Genomic DNA, 24,138 nt, shown 5'->3' on the forward strand with positions numbered 1-24,138 from the left:
GTCCCTCATTACACTATGTTACGGTTGAATTTATTTTATATTTGGTTTGAAAATATTGGCGTCCATGACGTATTTTGCTTTATTTTATTTAATATGTGAATATGTTAAGTCAAATGAAGATGACATTTGCTTCAAGAAAATAAGATTAATGTTTGATCTTAGAGATGATAATTAAAGGTCAATTGATTAACCATGCCCTTAAATATAATTGGGTTAGTTTACCAATTTGATTGGCCATAGCACCCAGACAAAGGCCTATTTTGGAACCGCCCAATATTAATTAAATACTTAAGATGAAGATTTTGATTACTTAGTTGACTTATTATAGCAATTTAATAAAAAAAACATTACTTATCAGAGGTTCTTTTATTCATGAGGCTTGAAGTCGAAATATATTTCTAAGAGCGAAGAATTGTATTCATATGATATGATCATCCCATATTAAGTTACTTACCAGACTTTATGTTTTAACAAAAGGGATTTAATCATCGTTTGATTTGAATTCAAGTTATGATGGGATAAATTATGATGTGATTAGTTATAATGAAATTATTTTTTATTGAGTGTTTGGTTTGTTGTATTCAAAATAATAAAATTTAAGAACAATTTATTTGTTTATAAAAATGTCTTTCATGAATGTAAAAAGTGATGTAACAAAAGGGTTGAAAGAGACATTTTTGTCATTTACCTATTTTATCCCGGGGTTACTATATACCACCCAAGGGGAGGGATAACTTATCCCGGTACTAATTATTAATCCCGGGATAAGTTATCCTGAACTTACCAACCAAACAACAAATTAAGTGGTACTATAATTTAATCCCAGGACTATTTGATATTATCTTTCACACCAAACGACCCCTAACTCCACACCTAATTATGTGTCTAGATATAAAATTTGAAAATTTCAAGTTTATGTGCTTTTAAATATATTTCTTAAAAATAATTTATTGAATTCTGAATAATTATTCATAATTTTTAATTTGTTAGTAGAATTATAGTGTCACCCTTTACCTTATATACTATATAGTACTATTTGCATTTGACCTTATATCTGCATGTTCCTCATACTTGCATGTCAATGAAGTCATCCCCTTCAATGTGTGCTTTGTTTTCATCAAAATGACCACATAATTTAGTTTGAAATTGTCAACCAAAGAGAGATCATATGATCTAGTATTACTAGAAAAACAATAAATTAATTAACGATGAAAAAAATTTCATAGCTAAACAACAAATATCTTTCCATGAATTAATTAGTGACGAACAGAATTTAATAGCTAAACAACAAATATCTTTCAGTTTTTAAGCGAAAGATAAAAGACGTATTTTTTTCCCGATAGGCAAGTATTTTTAATCTTTTTAAGACAAGACAATCATATTAATGTTCATGTATAGAAGATATTATTGATCAAACACAAATCTAACAAAAAAAAAATCTCAAAATAACACAGCTAAGCATAGATTAATTCTTACAAAACTTTTTTTTTTTATAGTACTTCTAAAATTAAGATTTTCCTCGATGAAGCAAAACGATCAACAATCAATCAAACTAACGCACTGAATAACTGCGAGAGTCCACCAAAGTATTCATGATCCATCTCCTCAAGCAATCCCAACCGTCCATTTTTAACCAAGATCAGAATCTTGTCGGCAAAAGGCACAAAAAGCTTTTGGTAGTGATTTATAATCATCAGACGGCGTGTAATCTTGATTATGCATTTGCAGGACCACTTAATCATCACCCCTCCTTAAAAACTATAATTAAAAATAATAATCCTGACAATATAAATTCTTTTACATGATCTGAACATTTTATAACTTAATATAATAGGTAACTTACATTATTTTCTAAAATTATAAATATTGACTTTATGAATAATTACCTACAATTATCGTTTAGTGATTTAATATAATAATAATAATATTTCTTTTTTTTATAATAAATATGTTATCAGTGTATAAATAGGTTTAACTCATAAATAAATACTAAAAAAATAGTGCTTGTATTATAAATGAGAAATATGAATGCATGAGATGATCTTGTATCCTAATTTTAATTTATATATATATATATCAAACAAATTAAGTTTAATATTTAAGTGGAGAAGGTTTGATTTCTGACATGCATTAATATTTGAGTAAGAGATGGATTACGTTATTTATAAATGGTTAAAATTATTTCTTATGTATATATAATAGATGTTGAACCCACTTTGACTAGTTCATGTGTTTACTTTTTCATATTTTGAACCCTTAGTGAAAATCTTGGCTCCACTACTGATTCTGAACTGATGATCTATCATCCTGATGCATATAGATACTAATGGTCCAATGAGAGCAAAAATTTCCGAAAATAACCTCTTTACTTTCATAAGATATAAAACAGAGTTATATAGGTACATATCGATCATCCTCATCAGATTCCACTTATACGTGAAATGAAAAAGGTTAAGAGAACAGACTCATCATGATCCATGAGTTTTGAATATTTATGTTTAGCCTAAAGGTTTGACTCCAGACTTTTTCATCATAAAAAATGAATGCATGAAATAATGAGCATTATTTAAATTTTTGTACAACCAAACAACACATAATTCTCACTATTTTCCCTTTATATAAATTGCCCACTTCCAAACATTATCATCATCATCTTTTCAACCTCTTTTTCTCCATAATTTCTCTCAAAAAAAAAATTCAAATTTCTTTCTTTCTTCTTTACAATGAAACAATATGAACAAACATTTCCAAGTACCCTCCCAAGAACAAGCAGTTGCAATAGCTCCAACAATCTTATAATTCCATCAAATTACCTAAATTCAACCAATTCTTCATATACTAATTCTTTTATTCATCAAAAAAATCGTGGCGCAGTCAAAGTCAACTTTAATTTTCTCAAATCTCTTCTAAAAATTATTTCCTTCCATACTATGCTTCCAACATGCATGTTTATTAATTTCCCTACACATTTTACACCTAATTCATGCCGGAAAGTCACCGGAACTTTGTTCGGTAACCGGAGAGGCCACGTCAGCTTCGCCATTCAAGATAATTCCACGTCATCAGAGCCGAGCCTTTTGATTGAATTCGCCATCTCAACGTCTACTTTGGTCAAAGACATGTCATCGGGTCTGGTCCGAATCGCTTTGGAATGTGAGAAAATGCCACGTGGCAGCAGGCAATTGAGGCTCCTCCAGGAACCTAAGTGGGCCATGTATTGTAACGGAAGGAAGTGTGGGCACGCGCTTTCCCGCGTGTGCACGGACTCTGATAGGCACGTGTTGCACACCGTGCGGAACGTGTCGGTTGGGGCTGGAGTGATTCCGGTTGTGGGTGATGGTCGGAAGGGTGGCGAGTCGGAAGGTGAGTTGATGTATATGAGGGCCAATTTTGAACGAGTCGTAGGAAATTGCAACTCGGAAGCTTTTTATATGATGAATCTTGATGGAAATGGAGGGCCTGAACTTAGTATATTTCTTATTAGGACTTGAAAAGAAAAAAGAGAAATGAAATGAAAAGAAAAAAAAATCAAATCTATGTTTGTATCATTATGGTGTTATTTTATATTGGATAAATAAATTTAACTCGCCTTACTGTTTGTCGTAAATGTTTTTATTATATCATCATTTTGATTTCCATCTGATATCGTATTTGTTTTGAACTTTGATTAATTTAAATCCACACATATTATTAAAGAAGAGAAGTTTTTCAAATTGGTAATGTTATGTGGCACTAAAACACTAGTTTGGAAGTAAATTTTTACTCATTTACGTGTTGCGCCCTTCAAACGTGAGATTACATATGCTCTGAAAATGCATCAAAATGGTATATTTGTTATAGTTGAAAATGATTTCATGCGGTATTAGAATCCCCACAACCTTTAGGGATCCTACTAGTCCTTTCCATTTTCTCCAAATTTTTATGAAATTATGATTTAATTTAATTGAAACAAGGTTCTAATCATAGTAATCCCACAATTATAGCTAGCACCAATTATTTTATCCATAAATATATTTTTTTAAATCGCTCCATTCCTACTTAGTTTTTCTATATGTCGTTCTTCATTTTCGTGCTTCCTCACAAAGCCACAATTTATTTTCCAATTTCACTATGGGATTATCTTTTAATTTACAGAAAAAAGCCTAAAATATTCTCGAAATATTAAAAATGGTACACAACTATCCCTATCCACCTATTAGCTTCCAGATACCCTTTCCATCCACCTTTGGATTCAATTTTTGCCACTTCATTAATGGACCACCATTTAAAATAATTAAATAATCCTTTTAATTACATGGCGCTCAACCATTGGTTGCAATTTAATTATTTAATATAATTTTAAACCCATCCATTTTTAATTAAACCCGCCTCAATACTTACTAAACCCGCCCGCCCCAATACAAAAAGAACCCATCTAATAAAAACAACCCTAAAACTTTCGTTCCCAATATACACTTCATTTCCCCAATTTATTTCAATTTTCTTCCTAGGTTTAGAAGATCAGTGTTCTTCTTTATAACAAATCGAAAGCTATTAATCACGATTATCATTTTTTGCAGCTATGATTTTTCGTGTTGCCAATTTTATTTACAACAAATATTATTTTGGCACGAGAGGAGAAAAGAGATCACATGTGTGGAAGTTCATAAATCTGGCAAAAGGAGAAATAATAGGAAAGTTCTTAAACTAATAAGTATGTATTTTACTATTGAAATCATCGTTACATCTGGTTTGGATGGTTGTTACACATTGTATAATTATATTATAGTGTATTATATAGTTAATTAGTTTAAATATCATGTTTGTTTTTATTGTTACTTAAATTTTATCGTACCGTATCGTTTAAATCCATCCTTAGGTAGCAACGAAAAATCCATTTTATGTAACGATTAATTTGGTGTGATCACGTCGTTATATTAATATTTTCTTCTCATTTTATCTTTACTTATTTCTTATTTTATTCTTTACCGTAGCTTTTCATAGCTAGCTCTTTCTCGTATCTTACTTTTCTTGTAGGTTTATCATTCAAACTATTGATAAGTGATATTACTTAACGACTGAGAACAATACAATCTATTCAAACATCATATTAATTAAAAGGGATAAGGGTCTGAAAAATACCCCAACTTTGGTCGGATTTGTTGTTGCGATACTAAACTTTCATGAGGACCTATTACCTCCCTAGACTATTTAATACCGTATTTTTTACCCCCTGAACTATTTAATAGTGTATTTTAAAGGTATATATGTGCCCACATGGACACATTACTATTTATAATTTTGCATTATTTTTTATGTCCACGTGGGCAAATATATATGTTTAAAATACGGTATTAAATAGTCTAGGGAGGTAATAGGTCCTCATGAAAGTTTAGTATTGCAACAACAAATTCGGCCAAAGTTGGGGTATTTTTCAGACCATTATCCCTAATTAAAACAATACATTACGATACAATACAATATAATACGATACATTATGAAACAATAGATAACAACCCTCTAAATGAAGTGTATATAGTTTTAGCTAATTAAATTTAATCATTAATTTTAATTTATATCACGTGCCATTCATTTAAGTAAGAACTTGAATACAATGAGACAAAAAAATAGAGAGGAGCTCCGTTCAAACTTTATAATAATAATAATAATAATAATAATAAAGGAATTTTATGTATTTTTTCTATAAATAAATAGTGCTAAGTCAAAAACCACATGTAAAAGTAGATCTTTGTCCTCCTAACAATAATGCATTATGTAAGATATGCAGTACTGCAAATGAATATATGTAATTACCATATTTTTAACATATTATATAGGAGAGAAAAGAAGATATTTTTAGGTATTAATTAAAGCAAAAGAAAGGATAGAAGACACATTAGGTGTAATTTACTGTGGATGAATAATGTCCACCAATTTCATTAGGTGTAATTTGTTGTGGATGAATATTGTTCACTAATTTCTTTATTCAAATAGATATAATTTATTGTGGATGAATAAAGTTCATCAATTTTTTTAATTAGAAATCTCAGATTCATACACTTACAATTAAAAAAAAGAAAGAAGATCAAAATTTTATTGAGAGTACTTCCCTTTAATGGGTCTTAAGCAGAAATCAAATTAGTCGGAACTTAAAGTGATAATAGACACAAAGATTTTCATTTTTCACCAATTGTCTTTTTTATATAATTATTTATTAATAATGACCCCCTTTTTTTTTATTTTTTATAACTTATGAACCTTATAAATTATGTACAGTGTAAAAGTTCTCTTTACAAATTAAATATTTTATAAGAATATATTAAATCACATTTAAAATTTTGTAAATTATTACAATTAAGCATTAGACGGGTGATCTAATATTAGTTAGTAAGATTAAAAATATATAAGAAAATATTAACTCCGAATCCACCAGACCGAAAAGTTAATCTCTTAAGGATTATATTTACACAACTCTTAAAACAAAAACAAAATTTAAATGGAAACCTATAAAACTATATTTGCGAAATCAATATATATATACACACACACACTTTATATTAAATTTATATACAGTGGCGTAGCTACCCTTATGTTAGAGTGTCTAGATTGGACACCCTTCGTCGGAAAATTATACCGTATATACTAGTAAAATGATAAATAAAGTGACTAAATAACATATTTTGGAAACCCTTGACACAACAATATGATGTAGCCTAGTGGTTAATTTTAGGTGCCTTGAAAGAGTAAAAATACACAAATTTAAAGTACTGTTATGTTCAAATCTCATTAGTAGCAATTTTTTCCACTTTTTAAGAAGAGGACACCCTTCGTGAAATCTTGTGACTTCGCCACTGTTTATACGTGAAGTATACATATTTATACATAATGTAAATAATCGAGTATATATAAAATGTATACTTCAGTCATATTTAAGATGGTTGAAACGTACACGTAAGTTTCCCCTTTTTTTTTTATTACTTATTATTATAAGAACTATAAGGATGTAAGATGCACAGAGAAAATTATATTGATGGTGCCAGGTGTCAACTAGAGATATTTTCTTCAGATATTTATACAAATATTCTCGAACTACTGTCTTTGGATAAAACACATAAACATAAGAAAAATAAAAAAATGAATAAACTAAGTATTAAAACATCTTCGACAAGACTGGTACTTTTCAGATTGGTTTATAATACAGCTATGCACTTTTTCAATATATTATAATTATAATTCGTTCTAGATATTTTTTTATTATATTAAATAAACTTGGTTAAATATGAAATGGATCCAAAGTGAAAGATTTTCACATGGTCAAGATGCACTTTGTTAGGCTGGCAAAAATGTCAAATTAGATCAGTACTCACTGTTTATGTTTGATAACATATATATAGAAGAAAACAAAAATATTATTGATAAATAGAAGGATATTTTGTTTATTAATGTTTTCACAAAATTATATTCCGCCATACTTAATTAGGGCAGTTTGAGAAACACGTTTCAATGGGTTTTATATTTTTGTGTGTGTGAATAGTTGGACATTGTTTCATTTAATGAAATTATGAAACTAATTCAACTAAAAATTTAAAAAGACCCTTCGGATGACTCAGTGGTTTGGGCTTGAGACTTCCATCAAACGACTCAAATACAAAACTCCTTATCAGCGAAAGTAAGGAGTTTGACTGAGCTCGTCGTACTAGACTTGCCTAGTGCGGATTACATTTCTTGTGTGGTTTGCATGTTATTGCATAGAAATGGAAGTTCTGCCCGGTTAAAAAAAAAGAGAACAAAATGAAGTTTAATAATAATTAGTCTTAGATTAGATCGTAATAGTGCAATGGTGATTGGTGAAAGATAGAATTTCACATGCAAGTTAAAATAAATTAAAGGACAATAATCTTGGATGTTGCTACTAAAAAATTAACTTCATAATCCAAGGAAGATATGTATGTACAACATAAATTATAAACAAGCCAGGAGAAAATAATAATAATGATGTTGTCATTACATACGTGTGTCAAAAAGTACAATTTTAATAATGTTCAAAACTTCAAATGATTTTGTATTGTCGTAGAAGATATAAATATCATAAATATTTTAAAGAAAATTTTATCGAAGAAATCTAATATAGCGTCAACATTGCAACTCTTGATGTAAAGATAGTCAAAGAATTAGTTGCTTAGTGTTTAACCATAAATTTAATTGAATTTCTATTTAAAAAAATGAGTTCTTGATGTTGAAAAATAATTCTATAAAACTTGAAATTATATTTGAACATGTATTTTATTTAAAATTAAATTGAATTTTTGTGAATGACATGAAAAACTTTAATTTTTTAAAGATAAATTTTCAAAAACGGATAGAAATTTCATAAATAAATAATCAACCCAAGGGGTTAACTCAATGAAAAAAGTCGAGGGAGTTGGCTTGTAGGATAATACAGCCATACGTGTTACAAGTTCGAATTATGTGCCAAGCAAACTAAATTTTTAATATTTAAATGAAAAAAAGAGAGTAGAATAACTTATGACCATCTCCGAAAGTTACATAGATCTAAGATTTTTACTAAGGAATTTAAAAAATAAAAATGTAATGCTTAAGATATAAACTTAAAATGCCAAATTTTGATCTCCTAAGGCATTACATTAACCTCTAATCTTGCATTTATGGAATTCAAAATTAGTATATATAGATGACTTATACTCAATCCGATTGTTGGACCCACGATCCAATTCGGATATTTCATAAATGTTTCATTTGAAAGACAGCCCATGAAAATTAACTATATTATATTGGTTTAATCGCCCCTAACAGATCGAATAACAAACTGATCAATTAATGGTTTCGTTCTCCCATCGAAAGGATCAAAAGCGCAATAAAGAAAGATAGATTCACAGTGGGGTGTCTAAGTTTCCTAAGTTAATAAGCGAATACAAGTTGTGTCACTTTAATTCGTTGAGGAGAGACAGAGGTTTAGGAAGAGCTTGACAAGGTCGAGAAAGGGTGTAAACTCCCATAAAATTGGATTAATTTGAGAATTGTAAAAGAAAGTGAGTTTGACCTGGAGTGAAGCATTTGATGCGGCTATTAGAGACATATTAAAAATTACCTTATGTATACGATATAATTTTTTATCAAGGGGTTCAATTGAACACCCTCAACCAGTGTCGGCAGAGCTAAAATTTTCATCAAGAAAATTCAAAATCTGGAGAAATATAATGAACACATTAACTAGTTAAAGAGAATTCAACATCTCTATATACATATAAAATATACTTTTAACTACATATAAGTTGTTTAAACTCCTGACTATAAGCTGATTCTGCTCGTACCCTCAACCCCATCTAGATCCGCCCCGGCGCAGACCAAAGATGGGCTTCCAATAAAAAAAATAATTTGGTTATGGGCATTATTTTAAAGTTTGAAATAGGCAACACATGCCATAAACGTCCATAGTTTCCCTTTATAAATATGTATTGCTCACATCCAAATATTTTCATCATCTTTTCATCCTATCTTTCTCATCATTTCTCTCAATTTTGTCCAATTTTCTCATTTGAACAAACATTATATTAACAATCAAATCCTCATAATCAATCTCCTTTGTTCTTTTTTTCTAATTTTACAAATATGACGATGATGAGAGAATATGATCAAACATGTACCCTCCCAAGAACAAGTAGCAGCGATAGCTCCAACAACTTAATTCTCATTGCATCGGAGTACCAAAGTAATTCTATCATTCATCACCATTCAAATAATTACTCATATAATTCTCCTATTCCTCATAAAAATCGCGATGGAATGAAAGTCAACTTTAATTTTTTCAAGTTTCTTCTTGTAAAAATTATGTCTCTCCACAATATGCTTCCAACATGCAGTACGTGGCTTAAATATTTCCCTACGACATATCTTACACATCATAACTCATGTCGGAAAGTCACCGGGACTTTGTTCGGTCACCGGAGAGGCCACGTCAGCTTCGCTATTCAAGATAATTCCACGTCATCGGAACCGAGTCTTTTGATTGAATTTGCCATGTCAACTACCACTTTAGTCAAAGACATGTCATCGCCACTTGTTCGTATTGCGCTCGAATGCGAAAAAAGGCCACGTGGCAGCAAGCAAGTGAGGCTCTCCCGAGAACCTAGTTGGAATATGTATTGTAACGGAAGGAAGTGTGGGGACGCGCTTTTGCGCGCGTGCACTGACTCAGACCGACACGTGTTGCACACCGTACGGAATGTGTCGGTCGGGGCTGGAGTGATTCCGTTGGTGGGTGATGGACGGATGGGTGGTGAGTCAGAAGGTGAATTGATGTTTTTTAGAGCTAATTTTGAACGAGTTGTAGGGAATCGTGACTCAGAAGCTTTTTATATGACGAATCTTGATGGAACTGGAGGACCCGAACTTAGTATATTTCTTTTAAGGACTTGAAAAAAAAAGAAAAAAATAGAATCCATTTTTGTTTCATTATGCATGTTTTCATTTGTTGAATAAATTTAGCTCATCTTGATGTTTGTCGAAAAATAAAATTCTATATAAGCCTTCAATATATGTTCTTATTGTATCATCTTATTGGTTTTCTTTTGACATGTGTATTCATTTTGTGCTACGACTAATTTAAATTCATATCACATAATTAAAACCTATTAAAGGGGAAGCGTTCGCTAGTTGATACTTCTAGTTTGAAATTCATACCTTCAATTTGGAATTTGACAAAAAGTGAAAATTCAAGAATGTAATATTTTTGATTTTACATTATAAAAAAAATGTTGAGAAAAAAAAATAGTGAGAAAGAAGTTGGAAAATGGTGGGTAGCAAGTCATATACAAATAGTGAAAAGTCAAAACCACATGGAAAAGAAGACCTTTGTCCTCCTAACAATAATAATTAATAATTATATAGGACAGATTATCAAAATATAAAGAAAAAAAGGAAGATATTTCTAGATGATAATTAAATTAATAAAAAAAGGAAGATATTTCTAGATAATAATAATAATTAAAGTAGAACAAAAATATTGGAGAAGACACATTAGGTGTGATTTATCATGGTGAGGTAAATAATAATTTCTAGTTTTTTACCACAATCTAAAGATCCCTTTGAACATATTAAAAATCTTCTGAGAATATGTTTGTAAGCTATTGTAAACTTTAGACGATGATTTAATATTTATCTGTAAGATTGAAAAATATATGAGAAAATATTAGACTGATCTAGTTTAACAAATTGAAAAATTAATCTCGTAAAGATTATATTTACACAACTTTTAAAAACAAAAACAAAATCTAAATAAAAACCTTAAAAGTGATATTTGTGTAAATCACTTCTATACCTTTAGTCATCTAGTTTACAAAATATTAGGGTATTATTTATTTCAATCATATTTGATAAATTAAATGGCCGAAATGTATACACGTAAGTTTCCTTTTTATTTTTATTTTATAGTTCTACTATAAGGATGTAAGATGCATGGGAAGATTATATTCTTGGTACCAACTAGAGATATTTTTTTAGATATTTTTATATTATACAAATCCTTAACTACTGTATTTGGATTAAACGCATAAACAAAAAATGACTAAATTAAGTAATCTTGGCTTGAAGATATTTTTTTTGTAAAAATATCTCCGACATGAAGTGGATTAATATATTTCCCAGGCTGGTACTTTTTCAATATATTATTAGTACTAATTAGTTCCAAATGTGTTACTAGTATTATATTAAACTTGGTTAAATAGAAAATGGATTTAAAAAAATATGAAAGATTGATTTTCACATGGTCAAGATGCACTTTATTAGGCTGATCAAGATATTTTACTCAATAAGGTTGATATTTAGATGAAAATAAGATATTATTATCATTATATCAATAAATAGAAAGACTTTTTTTTTTAATTGATAAGTTAATTTTATTAATTTATAAAGTAATAAGACAAAATATTCACGGAGATTACAATTTCATTTCTTGAAGTTTACGTCTCGCTCATGTTAAATAAAACATTTTATCTTTAAGTTCGTGTCTTTAAAAGCACCAACGGTTAATAAGAATTGAAAAATAAAATTTGATCATAAGAACAGTCTGGTGCACTAAAGCTCTCACTATGTATAAGATCTAAAAAAGACCGATATAAAATCTTAATTATGCTACAATAATGGTGAAAGATAAAATTTCACATGAAAATAAAGGACATTAGTCTTGGATTTTGCAACTACACAATTGACTACATGATCGGATCAGCAAGTACGATATGCATATCATATACAATAAGCAAGCTAAGAGAAAAATAAAATAATAATAATGCTGATATTTCATACGTGTCAAAAAGTGCAATTTGATGATGTTCATATGGTTTTATTATATTAGAAAAACTACGTAATTATAACTAAGTAAATACACAATCTAGCGATGTTTTTAAATACTTGTCTAATATAGTTATATTTAGGATTTTATAGTATAACTCTCCTTTCTCACTCGCCACTCTCTTCCCTCTCTCACTTTCCATTATTAATTTTTTAGACTTGCGCTAGTACTTTTAATTCACTTGAGGCAATACTTGCTACTCTACCTTTGAATTGTGAGTGATGCCCTTTCGATCTTTCTGTAATTATTTTTTACCTCTTTTGTAGGATGAGAATGATGATGTTTTTAATTACGAATACGTAGTGAGGAAGGAAAGCGAGTGAGAGAGACAGTTTTAAGCAAGATGCATTCATCGGATAAAATGTATTTGAAGGTAAATTCAGACAAGATATATAATTATTGAAGCTATCGTTTTATCGAGTAAGTCACACCTATAGATAGCGTGCTTTATGAAAGTTTCTCAAATTGAAACTCCATCACAATTGCCATTTTTTTCAATTAAAGGATCGAAAAATGGCTATTTTGTGAATTTTACCATCTGTTTAAAAATGGCTATTTTGTGAATTCTCATTCCGGATCATTAAGAAGAGGCCCAAGAAAGGATCCATTTACCCAGGGTTTACGAAACTCCATTTCTACTGTGAATGGAAGATTCAGGGTTTAAGCATAGAGAGAGATAGTGATAGAGAGAGAGAGACAGTGTGTGTGTGTGTGTGAGAGAGAGAGATGGGTGGAGGAGGAGCGGCGAAGGGGTGGTTAGGGCAAATGGGTTTCACCAAAAGTGGAGGAAGCATCAATTGGTACCCAGGGCATATGGCTGCAGCGACTCGTGCAATTCGGCAACGTCTCAAACTTTCTGATTTTGTAATTGAAGTTCGTGATGCTCGTGTATGTTTGTTTACTTCCTTGCTTGATTCTTCCTCATAATCCATGAGTTGATCATTTGTTTTGATGAATTTTGCTCTTATTGGATCTAATTAGTGTGTGTGCGCGCCTGCAGATACCGTTGTCGTCCGCGAATGAAGACTTGCAACCGATGCTTTCTGGGAAAAGGCGTGTTATTGCTCTTAATAAGCAGGATTTGGCTAACCGCAACCTCATGCATGTATCTAATTTCGAACACTCATCTTCATGAAGTAAAATGCTAGTAATTACTTTGTCAAAGTTATGTTTTTTTGGTCCTTTTTGGAGCTTATTACCCCGAAATGCATCCGATCACCTCGAGAATCGTATCATTCATCCCCTAAAGTCATAAACAGCTAAAAGAAAGCTATGGAGTCAGCTTAGTGGAATAGATTGATTTACTCAGGTGTAAAGTCGAGTGCTTTGTACCTTTTCATTCAAGTTTTTTGAAAATAAATGTGGTGTTCGGGCTAACTTGCGTGTATATTGACCAATTCTAGGGGTACCTGCTACTTTTAAAGAAATTATCGAGCGTGTTTGCTTGGATTTGAACCTAAGACCTCAGGGTTCTCAACCCACTTCATTTGACTATTAGTATCAGGCCACAGCCACAGCCACACCTTTGGGGCTTGGGTGCCTATTGATTCAAGTCCTTTTCACCTTGAGAATATAACAATCATATTAAAAGGGGAAAAGATAAGCTTTCCTTTCTGAAATGAGCATCTTGATCAATTTAAATTGTCTTAATGAAGTCCAAAGATGTGCAACATTTGGTACTTGTATACCAAGGGTCTACCAAGAATAAATAGAACCTTAACAAAGAATCCTAAAGTTTGCATCTTTTGTTCATGTATGTATTAACATATGCTTGTCTATTAGCGAATGCTATAGAAATTTTGTTTACCTTATGAGATACATGGCAAAGACAATGTAGTTACTTATCTCATTGACAATTTATGTATTTTCTAACAGTGTCTAGTTTTACTTAGAATCTCAAAGCTGTTTAGTCTAATGTATGCCTGGCATTTGTTGTGTTACTAGTTAGTTCTTTCATGGAGTTGTCATTAGCATTGAATATGCTAACAATGCTACTAGAATGCAATTACTTTGACATTATTTTTCTTATCAACTTTGAAACTTTGGCTTGTTTGAGGGAAAACTTGTAGGAATTGTATGAATCTACAAGCTGCTTGGTATTTTCTTTTCAAATTTTAGTTGGTGAAACTTCTGTTTTCATTCCATGCAGAAGTGGGTTAGTTATTTCAATTCACATAAACAAGAGTGCCTCCCAATAAATGCACACAGTAGAAGTTCTGTACATAAGGTTAGTCATCCTTTTTTCCATGCTCTTATTATGCTGAAAACTCATGATTCATACCCTTGGTATTCATAAACATACCAAAGATGGAGCCATAGTTACCTGTTAACTCTTTCTCGTAATAAGAATAATAAATGCTGATTGCGATCAATACATTAGACTTTCTTATAAGCATGTAAAGCATATGTTCCATATGTTCTATTCAAACATCTAGTTAATTGGATCTTGGATCAAGAAATTTGATTTTTTTTATAGGTTGCCAGTTTGCATCTCTTCTGAGAGTTATTAATCCAATTTCTATGATTCATATTCCAAAGCTTCTTGATCTGGTTGAGTTCAAACTGAAGGAGGTTATGGCTAGGGAACCTACTCTCCTTGTCATGGTGTTAGGTGTTCCTAATGTTGGCAAATCGGCTTTAATCAACTCCATCCATCAAATTGCATTATCTCGATTTCCAGGTGAGGCTTGTTTTTGTTGGTGATTCTTTTTGGGTGTTGTTATGGGAAGCTGATAGTGGCTATGTTTTTTAGTGTACTTCCTATTGAGGGTTATGATCTTAGTGCAGGAGAAGATGAAGAAGGCTAGAGTGGGGCCTTTGCCTGGTGTTACTCAAGATATTGCTGGATTCAAGGTTAGATATATTCAACAACATAGAGGGTTAGATTATGCCGTTGTTGCTTGTTTCTTAATGGCAAAGTGGGTTCCCATGTTGGACAAACTGTAGAAGGAAAGGTGTGCTCTTGTTTTGCTTATTCTTACTGATGCTAAAAATGCTATTCCATACAGATTGCACATCGACCTAGCGTCTATGTGCTGGATTCTCCAGGAGTGTTGGTTCCAAGTATTCCAGACATAGAAACAGGGCTAAAGCTGGCTCTTGCAGGTGTGCCCCACTGTAGATTATAAAATTGGATTTGTGATTAGATTTTGGGGCCTGCAAATGGTCAATTCTGTAAAAAGACCAGTCTCTTCTGGCAAAGTTTCTGGAAGGCTGGTCACCACATAGAGAGATCCATATGCCTGTCGGGAACTATTTTCTCAATTCTTATGCCCTGAGAGAAAGACCATTTCCTAACAAATCATTATTTCTTTACTTAACTAATTTTGTTGCATTGCTTGGTAGGCATGATATTGTCTTTTCTGGCCTCTGCATTATCACCTCCCTTCCCAGCACGACTATATAGCTCCCAAAGCACAGCTAAACGAAACAAATGATTGCATGAAGTTCTCTTGTGGTGTTTACATTTCTCAGTCAGATACATTGTATAAGCTCCAGTTAGGTTTATTTGGTTCTGTAATTCGCAGTTGGTCGGAGAAATAAGCTACCATAGAAAAGTGCAATGTCTTACCAAATTGAAACAGGATCCATGACTACACTTTAGTCATTTATTCTGGTCCTATATTTATAGCAATTGTGGGATTACATTGGATATGTTGTTGTAATATTTATAGTAATTCCTGTTTGCATATATGCTTAAGCAGGGTCTGTGAAAGATTCTGTAGTCGGTGAAGAGCGAATTGCTCAATACCTACTAGCAGTTTTAAACACCCGAGGCACTCCTCTTCAGTGGAAGCACTTGGTTGACAGGGAAACTGAGGACCCTCGCCATGAGTTGGAAAACAAACCTGAAAGTGTTATCAAGGATCTTCAAAACAAGGGAAAGAAGCCCATGAACAAATCTAATGCCTACCGAGTTCAGGTGAGAAGTTATTTTAGAATTTGGTTTTCTTAGCAACTCTACTGTATTTTCCCGTACTTTTTAATGTACAAAACAAACATAATTAACTGTGCTGATAAGCCTAGTAAAAGATGTTCGCCATCAATCTGTGTTGGTTGTGTTTTCATCCTTTGCTTCTTTTTTGGTTGCCATTGTTTTTATTAGTCTCTTTTGTGCACAGGATATGGTTAGTGAAGTCCAACGCACACTTTGCATCACCCTCTCAGAATTCAGTGGTAGTTTGGAAGATGAATCTGACCTGGAGATTCTAATCGAACACCAGTTTGAAGCGTTGCAGAAGGCTCTGAAGATACCTCATAAGGCTTCAGAGGCTCGGATAATGGTATCAAAGAAATTTCTTACTTTATTTAGAACAGGGAAACTAGGTCCTGTCATCCTAGACGATGTTCCCGATGCCTCTGATTCTGTATCTTGAAATCATCCTTTTAAAACCTATCAACTTGCAACTGAAACCTAACGTCTGTACCATAGTGTATTATCAATTTTCTTGGTATCTCATGCCTCTACCTTTGTTCTCGTTATCAAATTTTGCTCGAATAATTCACCCTTGTCAATAAACTCAAGTTTATGAATCTTGTAGTAGTGACAATAGCATTGAGCATTGCTGCATGCAACATTTTCAAGTTCACTTTATAAATTTCGATGGGGGTAGTTTAGTTAATGTAATGTGAACTAAACAATTCTCTAATTTGGTAATTGATTAATTAGTGCTATCGTGAAGTTCTGAAAAACAACTTGCTCTAATCCAATTGGAAAAAGATAAGGGTTACTATCCAAAGAAATGTGATCTCAGTTTCTTGGGCACTTATTAAATTTGTGACACAAGGAACATTTGATTTATGACTTCTACGTATTAATAAAGCTGCTACAAGGTATTGGGCTGTTACTCAATCAACCATTCTGAACAAAATTGATTTGGGTACCATGCATTTGAAAAAATAAGTAAAACTTAGTGAAGGGGTAAAAAAAAAATGGAAGTTGTACAAATAATTAACAGAAAAGCCTTCACTTATTTGCTTCAATAAATTCTCTATACTCTCTCTTCATTTTAACACCTGATACCGTCCTGCATATACACAAAAAAAGTTGAATTAGCACGGGTATATGTCAAACTGCTCATGAATTCCTATATAACGAGTAGCGTAAAAACAGGTAATTAGGACAGTAGATAGAAGCAAATGATAATTTGCAAGTCGTAAGTGGTTCAATCAAATGTTAAATGCTAGCAAAACACAAGCAGAAAGTGAGGTTCCATTGAGTTGGTTCTGAAACATTCTCGACAAATTTCATAGAAAATATTTAACAGATAGTACTCATTCCCAAAATTATGTTCAGGTGTTAGGTTGGACATGAATATAAGTGAGGTAAGGGGATAGTGCAGCGCTTGATGATAGACTTGAGTAGCAGAGGTGAAATAGTGTCATCTTCGAAGGAGCAATCAGGCAAGGAGAATGAGTGATATATGCAAAAGAAGGGGTTCTTTTCCCCTCATTTGCAATGTAATAAGTCTAGGACATCCAAAAGAGAGGATTTAGTCGAAGATGTTATCTACCTAAGATACATCAACATCACAGTAAAAAGAAAAATAAAGAGTGAAGTTGCAGGAATTAGCATTTGAAATCAAGTTCATAAGACTTGATCAACGACTAGTTAGACTTATTTTACTTGGAGTACGGTGAAACTCTGAAAGTTCATTCAGATGGAACTCTTGCAACAATGAATTCAGAGAAGACAGTTATTTTAGTCATCTAGAATATAGAAAATTAAGCAGCTTATACTCTTGGGCGGAAAAAAAGAAGAAGCCAAATGTTACCAACCTGAGCATCTCCTTATTCTTGAAAAACTGTACACATGGAGTACCCATAATCTCCGCTGCCTCAGCAATCTCTGGATCTTCAGTAATATCAATTTCAACAAGGTGGACATCCTTGTCAAATTCATCTATGACCTATTGCACAAGCACAACTGAACAGGTTAGGTGTATTCACTACAAAAGCCAGTACTCAACAGCAAAGCAGCTAATCTAATCAACTATTACCGAGTAGAAGTAAGAGAAAATCTGAAAATGTAAGTCACTCGAAGGACAAAGCTCTTAGACAATTTTATTGGAGGTTCTTTAAGATTTATCTCAAGATTTGTGTAACTTCATCGATATCATAAGATTTCAAGTCTTCAGCTTTCCTCAAAATGATAAATTATATTGGAACAGAACCTTTCAATGCAAATTACTACATAGTACTCCACTCTTCACAAATTGGTCCATGGTTGTGATGGCTAATTGAAAGGACACATAAATGTTAAACATCTTCCGGTAAGATTTCTATAAAAATAATTGCATACCTTGCTAAGAATCGGTTTCAAGGTCCTACATGGACCACATGTTGGTGATGTATACAGCACACACATAAGCCTTGGGCTCTCATGGTACAATTTCCGTAAAGCATACTGAGAAGGAAAACAGTATAAAAGTTATCAGATAAGGATGCAGAATATGGTAAATAGCCATTCAAACAAAACAATCAGGAATATCTAAGCTTCCTAGATCTCATACCTGGCCCTTGTGCTTTGTAAGTGTTATATCAAAACCTTCTTGTACATCTTTCTCAGAGAGTTCCTTCTTAATTTCTTCAGTAGGGGGCTGATGAGATAATAAGGTTCAGGAAGATTCATTAGATCATGAACTATTGGTCTAGGAGGTCATTGAAGAAAATGCAAAGATTAGATATAAGTCAACAACGTCCAGGAGCTGGGTTAAAAACCACTTGAGAGCATGTCTATATACACATATCAAATGACTTGTAAAGAAAATATACAGGACCGCAAATCAGTTTCTTTTCGAAGTCAGATACCTGGTGGAATTCAAGAAGAAGATTTTTGTTTGTCAGATATCTCTCCACTGATAGAGCAGCTACACATCCTGAGCCAGCTGCAGTGATGGCTTGCCTCCATTCATGATCCTACATACAGAGAACATTCATGGTGATATTAGGAAGTATCTCACTATAAGAAGTAGCAAAGACAAATGCAAATCAAAAGATGATTAGAAGTTGCAAATGTTCTATCTAATCATGAGTTAATCTCAATTCTCAGGATTTCTCTATCCAGGCAACCTAAGAATCCTTAAAGAGTGAGTCTGATAAATGGCATCACATTATATTTTTATGGGATGGCTCCCCTCTTTCATTGCAATATCTTAAAAATTAAGTTTATAATAGAGAAGACAACCATTTTCTCATTCCACACCTGCCCTGCTAAAGAGGAACTTATTTGAAACTTCTCTTGAGAACTTAGTTCAAACGTTTCAATGACCAGGCTAGAGTCATGTTGTTCATCCACACACATGATACATCTAAAGGGGCCATGCATAATTAACCTTAACTTCCGTAGGTGTGAAATTACCACTTGAAGTACAACAGTTAAAAGAAAAGGAAAAGGCACAGCAGAAATGAAATAATAAATTGCTGTAAGTACCTGCACATCTCCAGCTGCAAATACACCTTCCACAGATGTGTTTGCTGTGCCCTCCTTGACCAATATGTAGCCTGAGCTATCAAGTTGAACTTGGCCTTCCAACAGTTGACTATTTGGTGAATGACCTATGCCATAAAACAAGCCTTTTGCCTCCAGCACAGATTCTTCCTGAGTATCAGCTTTTCTGATCAAAATTCCTGACATCTGGCCTTTTGGGTTGCTGACGACATCCACAGTCTCAGTGTTGAAATGCACAGTGATGTTTGGATTGTTGAAAACTCTGAAACATTCCCCATAATCAACCTGTTAAACAAACATTTCAGGGAGTTGAAACTCGAAATATATAGATCATTAGTAATTCAATCCGCTTCAAAGACAGGTTACAGAAATAGGTATAGCACAAGAAGAGTAGCGGCAATAGATTGAAACTAGGGAAGAGTCAAAAGTGAAAATAACCAGCAACAAACCAACCAAGAAACACTGGATTATTTATCAATGCACTCATCTGGAGGATACACATACTTTAGTCAATCACGTAATGTGACTTGCAGGTGCATACTGAACTCAATTCATGATGATACTGTAATGTGGAGAGCACATTCACTAGTGTGTACAACACAATAATGAACCCTTTTAAATTAGTATTTATTGCAATGCCTCTAGCTAAGCCCATAATACGTACTAGAAAAATGTAATTGAAGAGATAATCTTTGGTGACTCCCTTTCCAGAACATTGTGAAGTCGATATTCCAAGAACTGTCTATTGTACTTGATAAGATAATGAAATAAAGTATTAAAGAACACGAACAAGACAGGCATGGATGTATCTCAGATTGTGGCCTCTGACAAGGCCAAGCTCAAACCATCATTGGGATCTTCTACCATAAGTGCCTCATATGGCAGGTCCTAGAAGAAGCGAAAAAGGTGGCACATATGCACATGTTGTTTTGAAGTAAAAAACCAGCACATTCAAAGTAGATAGTGATTTGACAAAATCTAGGTGAAGCATCCGTCTGTGTAGATATCTTAAGAGCAAGAGAACTTCCCTAGATGTTTTTAAAGATTACATTAATGTATCCTACTTGTAAGCAGCCATGATATGACGCTTGGAAACACTCCTATCATTCATCTCTCAGTCTGCAATGTCTTAAAGTGACACCGACAATTTTAACTTAAATTAGTCATCTCTCAGTCTGCAATGTCTTAAAGTGACACCGACAATTTTACAAATATTTAAGTTCTTCTACATCATTTCAAGCCTTTTAAACTAGGGAAAAAATTATGGTGGAGGAGAGTATTATATGACCCTAACAATCCTCTCCCAAAGAAACCAAAATGGCCCATCAGAATACAACCTCGATTTTAAGATAAATTCTAATGCCTTGTGCTATAACATTGGAAGGGAAAAATAAATATGAAATGTACATAAATATCAATTACCTGTCTTGCATTGCTCTTGATGCTCTTAGTTGGTCCTTACGGACAAGTAAATGAACATGGCGTGCATACTTTGTTAAGTATATTGCTTCCTCTGTAGCTGTATCACCACCTCCAACAACAGCAAGGACCTGACCCTTGAAAAGTGGTGATGCTCCATCACAAATTGCACAGGCACTAATTCCTCTGCTCCAAAATTCATCTTCACGGGGTAATCCCAACCTTCTTGCATTGGCTCCTGTAGCCACAATAAGGCTATGACACTTTACCTGAAAATAAAGAAGTGAGCTGTGATCCAATATATGAACCCTAATGTGGGAACTACATACCAAGGGGAGTAAGACAACTAGAAGTCTAAGGAATTAAACTGGCATCTGCGACTGCAAGAACTAATGCATTTCATGCCCAACATCTCTTACAACATATGAAACAAACACGCCCTTCCCTTTTGTTATTGCAGAGGGAATCAAAAGAGAGCTGGTACCACATATATGGATGTATGTTTCATGACCATCTCATGTATGAGATGAACCTCAGAGACTTGAGGGATTCTAGACAGAAAACAAGACCAAAGATGCTCTTTCTTTCATACATCAAAGGTACTGAGAACAAGTAAGATTCTTATATCATGGCTAAGGTACTCTGAAGATATATATTGTTCTTTACACAATGCAGCAAATTGACCTTTCTAAAAAATGCAGCAAATTGTGAGGCCTCTTGTTCTACCATGTCAGCATCTTTTAGATCTCTTAAAGGAAAGAGAAAACTAAAAAATAGAATACAACTCATATACTTGTACTTAACTAAACCACTTCTGAATGGAAAACACGTAAACCCATAAAGAAGTCCTGGTGTAGTTAAAATGTCTCTCTACTTTTTTGAGAAGAATTTTTTTTATTGGAAGGAAAATGTTTCTGTCTAGAAGTATAAGAAAACCCAGAAAGCATGAGCTTAGATGCCTTCGAAGTAATAGCATAATATATTTTTTGTCCAAGAAAAGGAAAAGAGTTGTATCTATTTATCTTCTTCCATTACACGTCTGACATCTGTTTAGCTTTTCAGTTCTCACTCCAAATGAGAATACATACGTTTATATCTAACTTCCTGTAATTTTCTGGGCACTTTTTGAGAACATATTGCAAACATGACAAAAACATATGAACTGTTAATTAGTTCAGAAGATGTACCAACCTTAGTGACACTCAAGAAGAAAAAAAAGATTGCTGGGGTCTTGATAAATGATGGCCATCCTTATATTCTTTCCCCCATCAAATTTGTTAAAACATCAGATATTAGAAGTCGTTCTCGCGTGGAATTTTAAAAGATCGAAGATCCAATTCAGAAAAGGCAAACAGTTTGATGGGGATTAAAGATTTAAGCAGTTATAACAGAACCTAGACAGAGTAATCAGCAACTAAAGGATGCATCACCTTACGTTCACTACTGTGGACAGTAAAAGGTGCGTTCTTTACATCAATAAATTCCACATCTTCCTGATACAATTCAGCTCCCCATCTCTCAGCTTGTCGTCTCATCCTACCAAAATTACATAATTTCTCAGCCTTCAACAAAACTTTTGTTTATAAAAGGAAACTTCAAATAGATATCTTCATTGCTCAAACACTTTTCTTGTACCTATCCATTAAGTCAGGTCCAGTTATCCCCTCTGGAAATCCAGGAAAGTTTTCTACTTCAGTTGTTGTCATCAACTGTCCTCCTGGCACACCACCTGCTTGAAACCCCTCAAACACTACAGGCTTCAAATTTGCCCGAGCCGCATAAATTGCTGCTGTATATCCAGCAGGACCTGATCCTATTATTACCAAGTTCTCAATACCCTGAGCTGGAACAAACAAAAACACCAGTATTCTCAAAATTATACTACCAATTGCAATTAAACTGCTGACAAATGAGCTATTTCCAGCTGCAAAAATTAACCAGCATCATTTTATATTTCAAATACAATTCCGAATTTCGATAATACTTATGCTCGACTTCAATTCAATCAACTAACATACCAATCCTAATTCACTTCAATTGACAAAAACAAAAATGCTTTAAAAATGCAAACTTTAAGTCTACCTGAAGAACTAGTTCCGACCGGTTCTACCTCCGCCGCAGCTCGAATCGAAAACGAGGACGCACGGCTGCGAGTCAAGTGACCATTAACCGAGTCAACTCGAGCAGCTCCTCCCCGTCGACTCGAACCGGAGTTGATAACAAGCAAACCGGTCGGAATGCAGTGACCGGTCGATAAAGTCGCCGGAGTAGCCGCCATGGAAGTGGACGCGGGTCGGGTTTTGGTCCGGATTCGGATTCCGATACCAACGGAGTTTGTAATATTGGGAGTAGTATTAGCCATTGGTTTCGGAGCATACAGATATCTCTATTTGTTCTAACTAACTATTCTTCCTTTCTCTCTCACACACTTACACACAATTTGTGTGTTTTGTCTTTGGGATTTGTGCCGTGTGTGTGAGATTTATTCGTAATTTTATGGGGTGAGGATAACCACTCAACGAACTATAATTTTTATTTTATTTTTCCCAAAAAAAAATAATCATGATTTTGGTCCTTTGAAGAAAAAATATTATCCAAACGATCAAATTGACATGATATAGTTGAATTTGAAGTAATAGAGTGTTTATTGATATTGTAAATATGAAGATTTTGGCTGAGTTAGTTATATAATTTGTAATTATCGATAGCTTATTATTTTATTGAATTAAATTTAATATTTTTTATAAACGATGTTTTTTTTTTGTGTATGTTCCTTTTTTTTCACTCAGATTGCTTTGTTATATTGAAATCTTGTTGTTGACGTTGATATTTTCTATTGAAAGTGTAATATATAGTTTTCTATGTGAGAAAATGTATGGCAACAAGTTTGTCCAACATTAAGTATTGTTTACTATTTATTGTA

The 24,138-nt window shown here is 33.0% G+C and overlaps 4 protein-coding genes across 4 annotated transcripts; 3 read left to right on the forward strand and 1 right to left on the reverse strand.

Moving 5' to 3' along the window:
- The first annotated feature begins 2,678 nt into the window (after positions 1 to 2,678).
- Positions 2,679 to 3,566, forward strand: LOC102588155 (protein MIZU-KUSSEI 1-like). The gene has a single exon (XM_006351342.2). It carries the CDS (start codon positions 2,724 to 2,726, stop codon positions 3,489 to 3,491), a length of 768 nt encoding a protein of 255 aa, XP_006351404.1. The 5' UTR covers positions 2,679 to 2,723; the 3' UTR covers positions 3,492 to 3,566.
- Positions 3,567 to 9,809: 6,243 nt separating this feature from the next.
- LOC102588482 (protein MIZU-KUSSEI 1-like) lies at positions 9,810 to 10,502 on the forward strand. Its single transcript, XM_006351343.2, has one exon. It carries the CDS (start codon positions 9,829 to 9,831, stop codon positions 10,414 to 10,416), a length of 588 nt encoding a protein of 195 aa, XP_006351405.1. The 5' UTR covers positions 9,810 to 9,828; the 3' UTR covers positions 10,417 to 10,502.
- Positions 10,503 to 12,976: 2,474 nt separating this feature from the next.
- Positions 12,977 to 16,813, forward strand: LOC102585058 (short integuments 2, mitochondrial-like). Its single transcript, XM_006351248.2, has 8 exons — positions 12,977 to 13,234; positions 13,347 to 13,451; positions 14,496 to 14,573; positions 14,885 to 15,026; positions 15,129 to 15,199; positions 15,355 to 15,451; positions 16,051 to 16,268; positions 16,468 to 16,813. Exons 1-8 carry the CDS (start codon positions 13,073 to 13,075, stop codon positions 16,720 to 16,722), a joined length of 1,128 nt encoding a protein of 375 aa, XP_006351310.1. The 5' UTR covers positions 12,977 to 13,072; the 3' UTR covers positions 16,723 to 16,813.
- Positions 16,814 to 17,160: 347 nt separating this feature from the next.
- LOC102585390 (thioredoxin reductase NTRC-like) lies at positions 17,161 to 23,704 on the reverse strand. The gene is made up of 10 exons (XM_006351249.2): positions 23,298 to 23,704; positions 22,851 to 23,058; positions 22,646 to 22,751; positions 21,219 to 21,484; positions 19,779 to 20,058; positions 19,157 to 19,264; positions 18,859 to 18,945; positions 18,648 to 18,752; positions 18,125 to 18,255; positions 17,161 to 17,373 (listed from the first exon to the last, which is right to left on the reverse strand). Exons 1-10 carry the CDS (start codon positions 23,575 to 23,577, stop codon positions 17,313 to 17,315), a joined length of 1,632 nt encoding a protein of 543 aa, XP_006351311.1. The 5' UTR covers positions 23,578 to 23,704; the 3' UTR covers positions 17,161 to 17,312.
- Positions 23,705 to 24,138: the final 434 nt, after the last annotated feature.

The sequence above is a fragment of the Solanum tuberosum genome, unplaced genomic scaffold (genome assembly GCF_000226075.1).
Source record: "Solanum tuberosum cultivar DM 1-3 516 R44 unplaced genomic scaffold, SolTub_3.0 scf00129, whole genome shotgun sequence".
NCBI classification, from domain to species: domain Eukaryota; kingdom Viridiplantae; phylum Streptophyta; class Magnoliopsida; order Solanales; family Solanaceae; genus Solanum; species Solanum tuberosum.